Source organism: Topomyia yanbarensis, chromosome 2, assembly GCF_030247195.1.
Source record: "Topomyia yanbarensis strain Yona2022 chromosome 2, ASM3024719v1, whole genome shotgun sequence".
Taxonomy (NCBI): Eukaryota; Metazoa; Arthropoda; class Insecta; order Diptera; family Culicidae; genus Topomyia; species Topomyia yanbarensis.
Genome location: NC_080671.1, coordinates 346,969,216 through 346,987,056, shown reverse-complemented (window position 1 = coordinate 346,987,056; position 17,841 = coordinate 346,969,216). Strand labels below are relative to the sequence as shown.

At 39.7% G+C, this 17,841-nt stretch overlaps 1 protein-coding gene across 6 annotated transcripts in view; it reads left to right on the top strand.

The window, feature by feature from the left end:
* LOC131684164 (dihydropyrimidinase) overlaps window positions 1–17,841 on the top strand; it is a 79,718-nt gene that overhangs the window by 45,234 nt on the left and 16,643 nt on the right. For 4 of the 6 annotated variants that reach the window (XM_058966805.1, XM_058966807.1, XM_058966804.1 and 1 more), the window contains exons 3-5: window positions 5,175–5,269; window positions 5,721–5,911; window positions 5,982–6,403. In XM_058966805.1, coding sequence (XP_058822788.1) covers window positions 5,175–5,269; window positions 5,721–5,911; window positions 5,982–6,403 — 708 coding nt within the window. Of the gene's footprint in view, window positions 1–4,857; window positions 5,014–5,174; window positions 5,270–5,720; window positions 5,912–5,981; window positions 6,404–17,841 lie in introns of those variants that run through there. The other 2 variants (XM_058966802.1, XM_058966803.1) reach the window with 2 other exon arrangements.

The window sequence follows — 17,841 nt, the reverse complement described above, 5'->3', positions numbered from 1 at the left end:
TCATATACTGTTTAAAAATATTTTATGTGGACTAGCTGGGGGCTACTTTGCACACTTCTTGAATTCGATATACATTAAAAATTAACCAGTTTTCTTTACTTTTATTGAAATATCAGTAATTCATACTGATATCAGAGGCTTTTCAACAATAAAACATCACCCATTTATCGCGCTTTCTGAAATGGGGGATTCATTTTAATTTAACATTTACAACGCTACTTGTCAAAAAAAACTTTAGTGGGTTGAGACTGCATATTGTTTTATGAAGAGATTAAAAAAGAAAATGATAAAAAATGGCGATATCCGTTTATATCTAGTATGTCAGAATATGTTTTTAAGAGCATTTCAAGATTTTTTATATTATCAATTATAAAAATAGTCACACGGTGCATTTGAAAATTTCACAAAATAAAAAAGTGAAATAAGTGGCTATTTTTGACGTACATTTGAGTGCTAAATTGATGGCGTGATTAATACACAAGGCCACGTTCTCAAATTGTGCACTTTTTATGTAAAGAATTCTGAAATAAAGGTTTGAAACCAGTTTTTTCACGGTCAAGATCACATTATTTCTTAACGGTTCAATGTCTTAAAAGAAATTCTCTTAAAAAAAAAATTTGATAATTAATCCTCTTGGAAATAATTACGCAGAATAAACTCAAAACATTATTTAGAAACTTGGGTATCTTCGGTAAAGTTGTTGATAATAATATTAAAAACAACTTTTTAAAGACACAAAAATCTTCAGATACTCTTAAAAACCGACCCTGACATTCTATAAACAAACTGATAACGCCATTTTTCATCACACAAAAACATTCAAATGATTATAAAAACCGATCCTGACGTACTAGAAATAAACGGAAAACGCCATTTTTCATCATTTTTTTCTCTTCATTCCAAAAATAAGTATGTGGTCTCAGTACACTTAAGATTTTCTGTTTTGCCGAGATGTCTCATTTTACGAGCCTCACTTTTATCGACCCTTGAAGTGTTTTGTTTGTTGTGACAAACAGTGTTCAGAAAAATGACAAAAGATATATGCAGCATGGTTAAAAGACATGGCTCTACAAATGTCAAAAGTATAATAAAACTAATAAAAGCGCGTCTGTTAGTAAATATTGAAAAACTAAAGTGTGCAAAGTAGCCCCACATATGGGATATGTGTAGCCCCGCACGACGGTAATTATTCTGCTTGGATTCGCTGGAGCAGTGCTGCCAGAGACATTTTCAGTTATCAGTGAAAAATTATATTTTGATATATCTTCGTTGTCTTCAAATATTTTTTAAAACTAATAAATCTTATCCTTTTAGACTGTTGTCGGCCACCTTTTCAGCCCAAATTAACTATTGAAAACTTTGCAGGAGATGTGTATTAACCCCTTCATGCCCATGTTGTTTGTGGACAACAACGTTCTTAAACAGCTATAACTTTGCTCACAAAATCAAGTAAAGCCAATAAATGCGACTATTGCCTTTCATTTGAGTTATTGCAATTAGTTTGATTGGATTCCGAAGAAGCAGTGCTGCCAGAGACAGTTTACATTGGAGACGAAAAATTTATTTTTCATATATCTTTGTTATGTTGCAATATTATTGAAAACTGATAAAACTTATCAATTTAGACTGTCTTTGGCTAAGTTTTCCTCGTAATCGAATTATTGTAAATATTCTAAAGGAATTCTATTGAGCATTGAAAGGTAAAAATTGAACCGCATCTAGCACTGCGAGAGAAGCACCTATCTTTAAAAAAGGCTTCTCTTGTTTCTTGACCCCACCGTTTTCAAGACAAAATAGTTGTGAAATCCTACATGAACTAGAACAAAGTTGGGCGAGAAAGAGTTTAGGATCGGTATGTAAAAATTGAGCAGCTTCCGACTCTGCTAGAGAAGCACCTATCTTGATCAAAACAGATTTCTCGTGTTTTAAGAAAAGCGGTTTTAGAACCCTAAATGTGCTAGAAAAATATTAGGTGTGAAAGGGTTATTTTATATATATTATTCATATTATTTGTGTTATTAATTCAATAATTTCATTTTTGTTTATTTATTTTATTTATTTTGATCTTTTTATTAAATTGTAAATTTTTCCCAGTTCATATATTTGATACAGTTTCTTCATTTTATTAATTCGGTTTAACAATTTAATTTACTCTCTTAATTTTAAAATTGTCTAATTTTTATTAGAGCTAATTTGATTTAATTATTTTATTTATTTGATTTATATTAATCATTCTACCCATTTTATGAATAACTTCGCGTGGCAAACTAATGAATGATTCAACAGCGATATGTGTAAGAAACAAGGTTTCAAATAAACCAAACATTTCACTCCAAGGAGCTTGTTTCCAAAGGAGCAGTGGAAACCAATCATTATTATGCACGTTTATAGGAGTGAGTGCTGCAGTTCTTCAAGATTTGTACGTTAATTTCTCAATTATCCCAGCTGGAAGTCGTTTGTTTTCAATTTAATTTTCTTTAACAAATATATTATATTTCAAATCCGGTGAAAAAATTTTTCTGCTGGAGTGAAAAAATCCAAGAGTCCAAATGCATAGTGAAAGGATGCAAAGCAGATGTACTATTTATTACTGTAATAGTTGAGTACACTAACTATTGAATGCTAACCTGCGAGGTCTATCGAAAAAGAAGGCTTCGCCACGTACTGTACCAAGGTGCTGTTTAGCTTTTGTGCTCCATAAAAATGAAAATTTAAAATCTAAATTGAGCTCAACATCAAGCTTTTAAACTGTATGCTGCAATTATAATCTAGCAACCTGTATGCTGCAATTATAATCTAGCAACGGTTTTCACTCCTCAGGAGCCAAAAACCATGAGTGATGAAATCATGGATTTTATTTATTCGTCAAACTATTTTTTTTTTCAACGTATGCTGATTGGAGTGATTTTTGAAACACTCGTAAGAAATGTGTCATCTCACTGATAGGTGGATTAAATTGGTTTTAAACTGTGAAGTCACCTTCCAATTTTTTTTGAATAGCTTCACCACAAGCTCTGAGGGACCCTAAACTTCGGGTAGTTTCTATTTTTGTCGACCACAAAAACATTAATTTAGTTTCGGGGTTTACTCGGACTCTCCGGTTCGCTACATACTTGTCCTTTAGGGAGAAGAGTTTTATATAATGCCAAGCTGGAACGGGATCTGTAGACAGATGTTTTCTTTTTCTGTTCATTTCATCTTTCGTCTGGCATAGCCTCTTATTTCACCTCACATAGTTTAAACGGATTGACTGCATTTGACAATTCCTTCAGCTGCGTTTGACGTTAGCAAACTAGAACTTTTGAAATAATAGTGATGTTTACCGAGACTCGGAAAATATTGCACGCCAAATAATAGTGAACAGAAATCAGAATCACAATTTGTCGATTACATGGCTGAGCAAGAATTGGTGAGCTGGATATCGAATGTGAAGATTCAGCCAATCGGGCTGAAATATTTGTGGCGAGTTTAGTATTATCAAACCATCTATGGATCTAATTAATTTACAAACGTGTTGGTGTTGGGGAATACGTTCAGCAACTTATGTAGGGGAGTCCGGGGCTAGTCGGCGGTTGGGGTAAGTTGGCGAAGTCCCACTTTCTTCGTTTCTATTAGACATATGGCGCTGTCTCTCTGTGTGTACCTCAAGTAATGTGAAATACATTTTCCAATGTGTTTATGTTGCATAACATTTTGATTTGAAGAAGTTGTGGACGATGTTGTGTTTTCGAGCATATTAAGTAAATTTTCATAATTTTGTGCATTTTGTGTTATTTAAGGTGATATTAAGTCTACTCGAAGAAGATTGTATATTTCGATAATGCGTGAAAAGAGCTTTCAGTATCCATAGAGATATTACATCCATCCACAAACAAAAGTTGTTTTAACACTTTTTTATACAAAAATTACTCTTTAAACACTTTTATGCGTTTGGGGTAAGTTGGCAGTGATGCATGCGGAACAAGTGGGGGTACTATTTACAGTGCAAAAATACTCATCAAAAATGTTATTCCTGTTATTTACTCCAAAGTACTTGCTTCTACCAATCACCTGGAGGATATCAAAAATTTACTGTTGAATTTGGAGTCACGGGGTATTGAGACCGAAATATAGTGGAAAACATGTCGGTTAAGATACATTTTTATTGAAAAGACATCTAGCTCGTTCGATTAGGACCACTGAAGTAATTAAAGTTTGATTCGATTGCTTATTTTCTGCCTTACCAATGCACATCGCAAACTTACCCCGGACCTTGGGTAAGTTTACGCGATTTCCGTGTCATATAGTTTTATCTATTGGAAAAGAGAGGATGCAATAAACGCTTTGATAAAATTCAGAGGTGTTGCACAAAGTCCTTCTAAACAAGGTCCTATCATGCGTCAAAACTGCTAGTGGTAGTGAACAGAGACAGCCTATAAAACATAGTATTGATGACGTAGACGCTACCATTCGCCCTTAGAAACCATCACACATACGAGCACAGAGGCAATTTTCGTTTTGAAGCATGCTAGTACCTTCCTATGTAAGGACTTTGGGTGTTGCCAACAGTTCGCCCTATCATGCATCGTATTTTGTTTTGCACTGTCTTCCTAAACCAAAACGATAAAAATGAAAACTGAACACTCCGCCAACTAGCCCCGGTCTCCCTTACATAACACTGATTAGCATTCATAGAAGCTACAGTCTACAGTCTTGAAAAATCTACAAAGTGATAAACAGTTTAAAGCAAACTATAGCTGAGTAAGCTGCTGCATCTTGAGTAAATTGAACAATCTCTGCAGTCATTTACCTCGATAACAGTCCATTCTGTCAGACCATCGGAAACATTCGTTCGCAGCACCAGCCAGTCCTCGTTACAATTTCCAGATAATTAGACCAGTCTCCGTCGGAATATCTTGCAGTTTTTTGCAACTTATGCATTTGTGGCAAAATCCGAAAAGTTTGAGCTATAGAAAGTTGAGCTCAAAAACTCTTCTCCCAATCATGAAAAACAACAACGACGCATCTGGACAGGTCTTTTGCTTGATCAATAGTGTATACAATTAAATTAGGCAAAACCATCAGCCGTTTTCGTATTATTGCTGTGACGACGATTAGGCGATACAGTAATGAAGAATTGATTTGTCAAAACAACAATAAACAGTGAGTGTCTCTTTCTCTCTATTAATTTTCAGAGTGCACAAAACCGTCTGTACATAAAACGGGGTCACGTGGTGAACCACGATGGCATGCAGCAGGCAGATGTCTACATCGAGGACGGAACAATCAGGTATGACTGAATGGGTGAATTGATGAGATTTTATACACCAGGTTCGTGACAAAAATTGGTATAATTTTCTGTTCGAACATAACCGCTTCAAGTCCATGCTGTTGTTAAACAAAAGCTACTTTTTCCCAGTCAACTCCAGCCGCCGTAACTGGAGCTGGAATATTGGCTGGTTCTATTTAGGTAGTAGCCGGCTCATTTTACGACTGGACTAACTGGACTGTTCCCCAATATTCTACAATACTGAACTACTTTATACTTATTAATCAGTTCTCTAAAATATCAAATTGATCGAAAATGTCACCTAAACATTCAATTACACATATTTCCTAATGCCTAATGTTGGCTTTAAGCTCAACTCAAATCTGATCGATCCATTCTCTTGTATCTACTGTCCTGCAAAAAAAATATCTTCCTTATATGTCATATAACCCATACTGTTTCTATCCTGCAGATATGTCGGCTCGGGTGCAGACTTTGTCGTCCCCGGAGGCTGCCGCACGATAGATGCAACTGGAAAAATGCTCCTCCCGGGTGGTATCGATCCACATACACACTTTCAGCTAGAGTTTGGCGGTACCGTCTCGGTCGATGACTTCTATCAGGGCACCAAGGCGGCCGTCGCCGGCGGAACCACCACAGTCAGTGAGTCATCTCTGCCTAAAACACCAGTATTGGGTTATGTTTGTTCACCACTTACGATATCGAATTTCAGTTGATTTTGTCATTCCGCAAAAGGGAGAATCGCTACTGGAGGCCTATGACACGTGGCGGGTCCGAGCCGACTCGAAGGTGGTCTGTGATTACGGTTTACACGTCGCTATCACCTGGTGGTCCAAATCGGTTCGAGACGAGATGAAGATTCTGTGCCAAGAACGCGGCGTGAACTCGTTCAAATGTTTCATGGCGTACAAGGGACTGTTCCAGGTGACCGACAGTGAGCTGTATGAAATTTTCGAGACGTGCAAGGAGTTGGGTGCCGTTGCACAGGTTCACGCCGAGAATGGAGACGTCATTGCCAAGAACGTACAAAAACTGCTAGAGGCTGGCGTCACCGGGCCCGAGGGGCACGAGCTATCCCGCACGGAAGAAGTGGAAGCCGAGGCGGTGAATAGAGCTTGCGTGATTGCGCATCAGGTGAGTGCTTTATTGGGAACGTTTACATATCTGTCTCCCTCGTAGCTCGTAGATTATCCGATTGCATGCCATCTAACATTATTGCACGTTCCTTTCTACACTCCAATCGGGCAACCTAGTATGTATTACTAGTTAACGACTGTACAGTTTAAGCAGTTTTATGTATTCTCTCGCTGGACGGTAAATGACACTGATTAGATTAGGATTTACAGTGTTTTTTTTCAACTTGTTCCATCCCCTCGGTGAGATAATCGGATTTGTTTGGACAGCTCTAATTTTGTTTTATTGTGATATTTGGCTTAGATTGTGAAGAATATGCGCCCAAGCAATTATCGTTTGCCTACTTTTACATCTTTTCGACAACAATCGGCGGACTGCAGTGACGAACGAAAGAAAAACAGTCTATATTTAGTTAGTGCAAATGAAAGTGTACCTATTTTTCTTATGAATACGAAGTAAACATAAGCGCTTTTGAAGCAATATTGACGATTGATCGATATATTGCACATCACATGCAAAATGTTGTAAAGTTAATTTGCCGAAAGGGTAATAAATAGAGCATGTGAAAAATAATGCAGTGCTTGGGATACAGGCATGATTAAGGGTACTTTACTTTCTTGAAAAAAATGGATTTTTCGCATATTTTGAAATATTGACATTTTTAGAATTATATATTTTGAAAATAAATTCAAATGTTGACAAAGTTACAAATTCTTAAAAAATTTAAACAAGTCATAATTTCAACCGCTTCATTTTCATATAAACAACAACGTTTTCTAACAGCTATAATTTTTGATTTATCTAAAATAGCTCACAAAAACAATAAATGCTATTATTTCATTTGAGAATTGACAGTCACAAATGTTAGCTCCAGAACTGAATTTATTGCAAGTAATCTGATTGGATTCCGATGAAGCAGTGTTGCCAGGGACAGTTTACGGTAGCGAAGAAAAATTAAATTTTGATATATCTTCGTTGTTTTGCAATATTCTCGAAAATTGATCAAACCTATCCATTTAGAGGCTCGTTTCATTTCTGTTATTCCTATGAATTAACGATACTGTACTGTTTGTGCAGTGGATAAGCAACACAGTAATTGAAATTGTTTGCCTTTGTTTATTGATAGCTATAACAGAGTAATGTTTTGCTTATGCTCTGTACGAGATTAGAAGGTAGACTGAAGCATACATATAAAAGTATAGTTTTTAACATTAGTACCGTAGAAACGGTTCTCGTCGAAAAGCGTCGGTACTAGGAACCCTAGTTCAAGCTTTCCCATTATTTTTGTTTTACTTGAAGCTTATTAAATTATCTTGTTCACGCCTTTTGCAAAATTTGAAGTTATTATTTTTTCGATCCAATTAAAGACGATTTTTCGACAAAAAAAAAATACTTTTTTTTCAAATGCACGCTATTTGGTTTATAATTTTAATGTTTGAAGATGAATGTGTCAAAGACAAGATAATTGAATATGCCGGACCCCTTCAAATTGTGATAAATGTCAAAGTAAGCTCAGATGCCAAATTGCACATCATCTGGACAATTCTTGACCAGGGTCGTAGCGTGGTCTTTTGGTGTCCTTGGCAGGGTCTCGTTTTGCGCTGCTTTAATGTTTACTTTGGTTTTCTTTACAGTTCGACTTTCCAACAGTAACTTAGTGTCTGCAGTGTTTATAAAGCAGACCAAGATTTCAACGTGTCTGTAAGACAATCCAACTGATAAGTAAAGCAAATTACAATGTCCTTGAAGAATGATTTTTGGTGTATAGAATAATCATTTTCACATAGACAAGTGAATACAACATTGCACTGACACTAACTGGGTGACCAGAATAGGACCAATATCATTCGTGAATTAGAAAGACCAGTAAAAGTCTCGTTAAAATGCAGTTTTCTGCATCCATATCATATAGGAATTTTGGGCGTCCCTTGCAGATCCCCAGGCTTATTAATTCCGCACGCAATGATCACAGAGGGCGAATCACACCGATGGAATATTGAGCAAAGTTAGCACAGCTGTCGGAGAAATTTCAGCCAATTTTAATTCAATTTCGAAGCATGTATGACTTTTATTAAAAATACGAGAATTAGGAATCAAAATTAATTGGCACAAATGGCACGTCCCCCTTATGTAGTCGGGGATTTGTGCTGTACCATTTCCTGAGCGTGGAAGTGGAACTAGAAGGGTAAGAAAAATAACAACAAAAAAAACAAAAAGCAGGTAAGTTAAACTCAGAAGTACTTCAAATCGCCTGCGAATAAGCCTAAAACTCTTTACTACATCTGACAAGGGATTTTAGCATGTCTCAGTCGCTTAAACACAATGTCGTCTATGTAAAGACAGCCGAAAAATCTAAATCGCAATTGCGCTACTGCTGGACAGTCACATATCCGATGATATAAGGCTCCGTAGTCGGATTCACAAAGATCACATGAAATGTACTCAGCGCGCTGAATAGTTGAGTTTACAGTTCCCGGTTAAAGTCCTGATCAGCATGCCGCAATGGAATTTCGAAAAATGTAAGAAATTTTTCGAAATCACGCGGCGCGGTTGTTCTAGTAACAATTTTATTTAGCGACAAGTTTGTAGATTTCTCCAATAATTGCGGTACTCGGACGAATCCCAGACCCGGATGTTTCTCTCATCCAACTTGTCGAATTTGGAAGGGCGGGCTCAGGATCAACGAATTCAATCCCTGCACCTGGCCAATTCGTCAACCCATTAATTTCCAGTAATACCGGAATGCAACCAGACAAGGTAGATAGTGTTGACAATGCTTAGTTCTTCGATTCGGGTTCGGCACGCGATCACTAGCTTGGACCGTGATTTGTCTGAGCTAAGGCCTTGACTATAGCCTGACTATCGAAGCAGAAGTTTATAACTTCGCCGGACAAACCCTGTCGAAGGGTCGTTTGTACTCTGCACATAATTGCGAAGATTTCTGCTTTAAATACAGTACAGTATGTACCTAGCGAGTGAGATTGTTACAATCTTATTTCACGACAGTAGACACCAGGACCAGCATGTCTCTCCATCAGAAAGCCGTCAGTGTAGCAGGCCACTTGCGTTTGTTGTTGTCTCTTCATATAACCAGACAATCACTCCTCACTCAAGAGTGAATCTTCACATGGAATGTATGGAAACTAAAACTACATGTGAGTATAATATCGCTGGGAGAAAGAATAACTGCACCCCATGCAACCGTTTTGGACCACAGCCGTGTATGACTGGTAGCAAGATAAACATGGTTACTGTTCCAAAGCCCAGTAACCTGCAGTCTGTATGCACATGAGAGTGCTTCTTGTTTATGTTGTATATGTAATGGTTTGATATTTTGAAGAGCCTCGAGGGCACAAGTCGGAGTTGCAGTGAAAGCACCAGTCAACGCCATGAGCGCCATTCTTTGCAAATGGTTTAGCTTTGACTGGACCGCGATCACCTCTACCCTCTGCCACCACATAAGACATCCATATGACAGTATTGGACGTACAATTGTGTAAATCCAATAGATTTATTTGAGTTTGAGATCCCAGGTATTTTCAAAAGTTTGACTACACTTCCCGAAGGCCATGTACACTTTCCTGACTCTGATAACTCCAACGCATAGCTTGATCTGCACACACTGACTCAGAATTAAGGAACAGCAAGGTACGAACCCCGGTTGTTCTTCGAATCTTCCTGAAAAGAACCATTGAAGTTTTGTTTGGATTAACTGATAATTTAACTTGTCGACAACACTGTCAGCTTACTTATCTTACCGTTCAGGCTAGAGCCTTGTTGTCTCTTGCTGTATGCAGAAGCCGTCACCACTCCACTCGGTCCATTGCTGCTTGTCGCCAGCCTCGCAGTCTTCAAAGGGTCCGCAGGTCGTCCTCTATCTGGTCGATTCACCGTGCTCACTGTGCGCCCCGTCTTCTTGTTCCTGTAGGGTCGCCCTCAAGAACCATCTTCACCGGGTCGTCGTTCGACATTCTTACGACGTGTCCAGCCCACCGTAAACGTCCTATTTTTGCGGTATGCGTGATGGATGGTTCTTCCAGCATGGTTCATTCGCCTGCGCCATGTTCTGTCTTCCATCTGCACGCCACTATAGATAGTATGCAACCACGAACATAGTCCAGGTCTCGTTGCCGTAGAGGACCGCCGGTCTTATCAGCGTCTTGTAGATAATCAACTTCATGCGGCGGCGAATTTTGTTCGACCGGAGCGTCCTCCGGAGTCCAAAGTAGGCACGATTTCCCGCCAAGATCCCTCTCTGAATTTCTCTGCTGGTATCATTGTCGGCGATTACCAGTGAGCCCAAATACACGAATTCGCCGAGCATCTCGATTTCGTCACCATCAATCCGAACTCGGCATGGGAGGTCCACATTGTCGTCTCTAGAACCTCTTCCTCTCATGTATTTTGTCTTCGAAATGTTGATGGCAAGTCCAATCCGGTTGGCTTCAGCCTTCAGTCTGATGTACGTTTCCGACATCGCCTCAAAGTTCCGTGCCATTATGTCAATGTTGTCGGCGAAGAAAAGAAGCTGGACGGACTTCCTGAAGATCGTGCCACACGAGTCTATCCCCGCTCTCCTTATTACACCTTCTAACGCAACGTTGAACAGCAGGCACTATAGACCATCACCTTGCCGTAACCCTCTTCGAGATTCAAAGGGACTCGAGAGTGTCCCTGATACTCGAACAACGCACATCACCCGATTCATCGTCGCTTTGACTAATCGTGTTAGCTTATCCGGAAAACCGTACTCGTACATTATCTACCATAGCTGATCTCTATCGATTGTGTCATATGCCGATTTGAAATCGATGAACAAATGATGTGTTAGCACGTTGTATTCGCGGCACTTCTGCAGAACCTGCTGTATCGCGAATATTTGGTCCGTGGTGGCGCGGGAACCCATGAATCCCGCTTGGTAGTGCCCCACGAACTTCCTTACAAATGGTGACAATCGGCGGCAAAGAATTTGGGAGAAGACATTTTAGGTGGCACTAAGTAGTGTGATCGCGATTCCGAAAGAATCTCCTCCTCCCAAATTTTGGCGATTACCCAGTGCGGCGCTCAAGCCAGTGTTTAACCACCGTATTTTAATAACTCGCTGGATAGTTGATCTACACCAGCAAGTCCCTGCGCATATCGGCTTGCGGAACGTAACCATTGCGTGAACTGATCAGCTTCTCGTAGAACTTCCGTGTGTCGTTTACGCGGGTACACTTGTTCCATCGCGTCGCATTCTCGTTCCTCCTGTTGGCGCTTCTTTCTCCGGAGGTCCGAGGTTTGCCTGTTCCGTGCTTGTTTGTATCGCTCCACATTCTGTCTCGTTCCGTGCTGCAGCATCCTCGCCCGTGCTGCAGTCTTCTCCTCTATTAACTGCTTACATTCGTCATCGAACCAGTCGTTTCCTCGATGCGGAATCGCTGTACCTAGTGCCGCAATAGCAGTATTTCCTATGGCAAAACGGATCTCCCTCCAGCCATCTTCAAGAGTAGTAGCGCCCAGCTGTTCTTCCGTGGGTAGTGCTGCTTCCAGCCGCTGTGCGTAGTCTTGGGCAACCCCGGTGTCCCGAAATTGCGCGATGTTGGACCTTGGCGTCTGACTACGACGAGTGTAGTACACCGTTGAGAGTTTTGAGCGCATGCATACTGCAACTAGGTAATGGTCCGAATCTATATTCGCGCTGCGGTAGGTACGAGCGTTGGTGATATCAGAGAAGAATCGCCCGTCGATTGGAACGTGGCCGATTTGGTTTTCGGTGCGTTGGTCAGGTGATCTCCAGGTGGCTTTGTGGATATCTTTGCGAGGGAAAAAGGTATCTCGGACTACCACTCCACGGTAGGCTGCGAAGTTCACGCATCGTTGGCCGTTGTCATTCGATACGGTGTGCAAGCTGTTTGGCCCGATTACCGGTCCAAACATTACTTCCCGTCCTACCTGAGCGTTCATATCACCGATGACGATTTTCGCGTCCCGTTGCGAACAGCCGTCGTACACCCCCTTCAGCTTCGCATAGAACGCTTCCTTCTCGTCGTCGGGTCTCCCATCGCGTGGGCAGTGTACGTTGATGATGCTGTAGTTGAAGAAACGGCCTTTGACCTCAACTTACACATCCTTGCGTTGATCGGAGTCCATCCAATCACGCGTTAGCGCATCCTACCCACCACTACTAAGCCGGTTTCCAGCTCGTTGGTGGTGCCACAGCTCTGGTAGAAAGTAGCCACCCGATACCCGCTTTTCCATACCATTTGTCCTGTCAAACAAAGTTCCTGCAGTGCTGCGACTTCAAAGTTGCGTGGTTGGAGTTTGTCGTAGATTATCCTGTCGAAAGATGGAAAGCAGAGTGACCTGCAGTTCCATGTTCCGAGTTTCCAATCGTTGTCCTTATTTCGTCGCGTAGGTCTTTGCCGATTGTTTCGATTCTAATTTTTTTTTCTGCATTGTTCGTAACGGTTAGTTTTCAGGGCGGCTTGTTGGGTCTTCCCCAACCCCCTGTCTCGCCGAGCACTATCGTGTCAGCTCTGTTTATAGTCCCACGCTGACACGAGGCGAGGACGATACATCAGCCGCCCCTAATATAGAGAGCAGACGCTGTTTTGAGCCGCCCGCTAGCATGGGGAACAGACGCTCGGATGGACTCACTCTCCGAAAAGAGGAGCCCCCTTCCCTGTCAGCATACGACCATGGTCCTACCGGGGTTGGATCCCCGATCTTTCCTATGGTTACTCGTACTCCAGCTGGCACCGCCGGGAGGTAGGGATAGGAGTTACTGGACAAGAGGTTAAGGACCACTGTGGCGAACCACCGGGTCTATACTACGCATTACCCAGTCATCTACCAACTACTGTCAGATCTTAGTGCAAAAAAGTCCAATATTATTCCGATGCAAAGTTTAGCAATTAGTGTTTGGTAGTCGTCAGAAAACCAGTAAATTGGAAATTCAAGCTCATTGACTTTCTTCAACAAGCCGTCGGCAATCAGATTCAATAACAAAGGTGACAGAATGCCACACTGAGGACAGCTGCAAATACTCTTTTTCTTTATCTCTGCCTGCCTCAAGGACGAGCAAAGAATTCGGCTACTAAGCATTGCGTTTATCCAAACCGAGACACATTTTCTATGACAGTGCGTCGCTTCCAGAATAGACTGGAAGGCCACATTGCCAAAAGCACCCTCAATATCTAGGAATACATCCAAGCTAGACTTCTTGAGCGAGAAGGCCTTTTCAACGTTGTAAACGATATCGTGGAGCACTATGATTGTGGATTTCCCACACTGATGTTTTAATTTTGTACAGCGGATATTCCACTAAACTAATGTTCCTGGTTTGATGATCGATTATCCGCTCCAAAGCAAAGAAAAGAACTTAGGCTGATAGGTCTAAAACTCCCGGTTTCTTCGCAGCTTGAGCGCCCCCCTTTTGGCAATAAATCTACAATTTCGAAGTATGTATGGCTTTTATAAAAATACCGGGAAACTCATTCTTAGAATATCTTTCGAAAGCGACTGGGAAACCTGAAATTTGTACCACGCGTCATGCGTTGCACTACCCAGGTAACCAATAAGCATGCAAAATGCGTCTTAACGGCTACCTGATAAGCATTTAAGTCGTTTTAAATGCTATTTAAAAGTTGCTTTTGGCAAAATATACGGCTACATTACTGCTGTGCCATAAAAATGCTTCTTTACTGCTGTTGTTCATTCGGAATGCTACTTACCGGCAAGAAGTTTTTTGAATGCTGATTAACAACAGTTATGCATAACGAATGCTAATATACTGCAATAAGCATCTGAAATGCAAATTTTATGCTACTTTACTGCATGCACTAATGCTTACTGGTTACCTTGGTAAACATAAGGAAATGGGCCATTGTAGCAATGAGGCCCGCTGTGGTAAGGGTGGAAAGTATGAGTAAGATGCTTCTTGCATTGGGAATGATGCCTATTGCGGGGAAAGTCCCTGCCCCGCGTACAAGCAACGCTCGGGGAAGCTGATGCTTTCTCTTGAAAGACGCTCTAAGCACTCTTCTGCAGAAATACTAAAGAGAGCTACGCCACTCACCACGACAAATCATTATGCTATATTGGCTCAGAAAGAGTGCGACTCTAATGATATCCTTTTGAGGACATTTTTTACTGCTCCTAAACATTTTGGGCAAATTGGATTCCTTTTAGAGGCTAAAATTTTTCTCTTGATTAACCGCCAAAACGACAATAATTAAAATGCGACCTTTGCGACACATAAGTGTAAAAATATGTAAACAATAATTTTAAGGTTTTTATCTTACTATTGACTTAGTTCTACATCTAATAAATATACTTTTTCTAAAAATATGCACGATAAAAACTGCAACAACTGTAATTGTACTGACATCAATTCAACTTGTAAATATATGTTTTGTTTACGATTCAAACATAATAATTCCATGAAACGTGTGTATTTCAGAACTTTCGTACAGTGTTGTTCTCAACACTTATTGATGTTCCTGATATGATGAGACTAGATAATTTCGATTTTCAGCTGTCGAAAAAGCCGTTTTTTATCAATACACTTTCCTTAGACAAATTTTTGTTAAAGATTCCGACAAACGTTTTGTGCTTTCGTTTATTGTAACTTGTTTCATAGAAAACGAACCTGTACTTTGTAAGTACACCCAGGTTTTTTTTACGCGGGGGATGCGTACCGCGTAAAAAACCGCGTTAATTGGAAAATCCGCGTAAAAAACCGCGTTAATTCAAAAATCCGCGCAAAGAAAAAACTCTCAGCAAAAGAATATTTTTGGAAGTTTTTTTGCGCGGATTTCGCAATTAACACGGTTTTTGCAAAAAATATTCCAAGAATTCCAAGAACAAGTCCTTTTAAATGCAAAAGACTTACAAGATTTTCGGAAAGATGGAAGAGACGGGTCTGGAAGATTCCTTATGGCCCGCACCCCAACAATATGGGTATTTTCGGAATGGTCTTGAAGAGTAGGTTCCAGAAATTGATTTTTGACGTAATTTTGAAATCAAAGATGGCGACTTCCGGTTTAGCGAAATTCGCTGTAACCCAATCAATATGGGTATTTTCGGAATGGTCTTGACGAGTAGGTGCCAGAAATAAATAAATCTGCACCTTCCCCGCAAGGTTTTCCATGAAAATTAATTTTTGGCGCCATTTACAAATCCCAAATGGCGGCTTCCGGTTTCGCGAGATTCTTTACAACTCAATCAACATGAGTATTTTCGGAATGGTTTTGACGAGTAGCAGACAAACGGTTGGCGTCATTTCAAAATTGTAGATGACGACGTCCGGTTTACCGAAATTCCCGCATGAAAAATTTGGGCAATCATCTAAATCACCCTCAAATATAAGATCTAATCATAAACCAGCAAAATGCAAAATATTTTTATGTGTTCATCCAGGAAAGTGCGGTGAGAATGGAAGAGAGAGAAGAAAGAGACGTATGTGGTATGAGTAGGGGGCTCGAATTTATTCAAATTTAACATATTGCTTAAATTTAAGTAAATTCAACTGTTTAATTAAAACTATTTGTACTACTTCAACTTCAAAAAATACCAATTGATTGGGTTATATCGAATTTCGCGAAATCGGAAATCGCCATCTTGGATTTAAAAATGGCGTCAAAAATCAATTTTTGGAACCTACTCGTTAAGATCATTCCAAAAACACTCATATTGACTGGGTTATAGCGTATGTGGCTAACCCGGAAATCGCCATCTTGGAATTCAAAATGGCGTCAACCATCGATCTTTGTCTACTACTCGTCAATACCATTCCGAAAATACCCATATTGATTGGGTTATAGTGAATTTCGCTAAACCGGAAGTCGCCATTTTTTATTTCAAAATGGCGTCAAAAATCAATCTCTAGTACCTACTCTTCAAGACCATTCCGAAAATACCCATATTGATTGGGTTACAGCGAATTTCGCTAAACCGGAAGTCGCCATCTTTGATTTCAAAATGGCGCCAAAAATCAACTTCTGGCGCCTGCTCTTCAAGACCATTCCGAAAATACCCATATTGATTGGGTTATAGCGAATTTCGCTAAACCGGAAGTCGCCATCTTTGATTTCAATATGGCGCCAAAAATCAATCTCTAGTACCTACTCTTCAAGACCATTCCGAAAATACCCATATTGATTGGATTATAGCGAATTTAGCAAAACCGGAAGTCGCCATCTTTGATTTCAAAATGGCGTCAAAAATCAATTTCTGGAACCTACTCTTCAAGACCAATCCGAAAATACCCATATTGTTGGGGTGCGGGCCATAAGGAATCTTCCAGACCCGTCTCTTCCATCTTTCCGAAAATCTTCTAAGTCTTTTGCATTCAAAAGGACTTGGAATATTTTTTGCAAAAACCGTGTTAATGGCGAAATCCGCGCAAAGTAAAAACTGTCAACATTCTTCTAAGTTCTTTGCATTTAAAAGGACTTAGAATTTTTTTCAGAAAAAAGTCTAAGCCTTTTGCATTCAAAAGGACTTAGAATATTTTTGCAAAAACCGCGTTAATTGGAAAATCCGCGTAAAAAAAAACGCGTTAATTGGAAAATCCGCGTAGAAAAAAAACCTCATAAAAAAACCGCGCAAAAAAAACCGCGTAAAAAAACCTGGGTGTAATAATAAAAGTATCTATTCGAAAAATTGGTATATCGAAGATGACACCGGTGGCAAACCAAGGGTTCAGATGGTAGAGTCACTTTTCTGGTGTCGGCAATAGGCGCTCAGCGCGGAAATAGACCGACGGAAATTAAATTTGAATTGTTACAATAATTAGTATTTTCATCATTCAAAAGTCTCAAATGTTAAATATCTCAATTAATGCGTAAAGTTTGTTTCAAAATGCTTCCATAACGAAGCATCGAAATTACTCAAACCTATTAATACGAGCGGTACAATTCATTTCAATGTCGGTTACGTACGACACATAGAGTGGATGTCGCCATGTTTAGATTAAGAACAAAATACAAACATGTTTACGAATACCTTTTTCGTAGCAAACATATCGGGACCAATCGAAAAAAAATGTACGTTGTAAAGCTCACCAAATGCCCGAGGTTTTTCAAACATCATTAGCCTTGACTTCTATCTATCTATCTTCTTCTATCAGCTTTAGGGCAAAGAGATGGTCGATTTGTGTAGGCATTTTCAATCACTCTTTTACAAGAGCATTTTCATTTTATTTTTTGGGATTTTACAAACATTTGCCTTCATTACTAGCTTAAAAAGTAAGCTGCATCCACAAAAGCCTCCTGTGCGCAGTAACTTTGTGTTATTATTTTATTTTTACATAATATAAAAACATGAAAGCTCCACGGCTCAGTTATGCTGTCGTGTCGAATATAACAAATATAAATATAAAAATCGATGCTTAATTTAAATATTTAATATAATTTTTAAAAAAACGCTCACGTGCTAAATGGCTTCAAAACTAT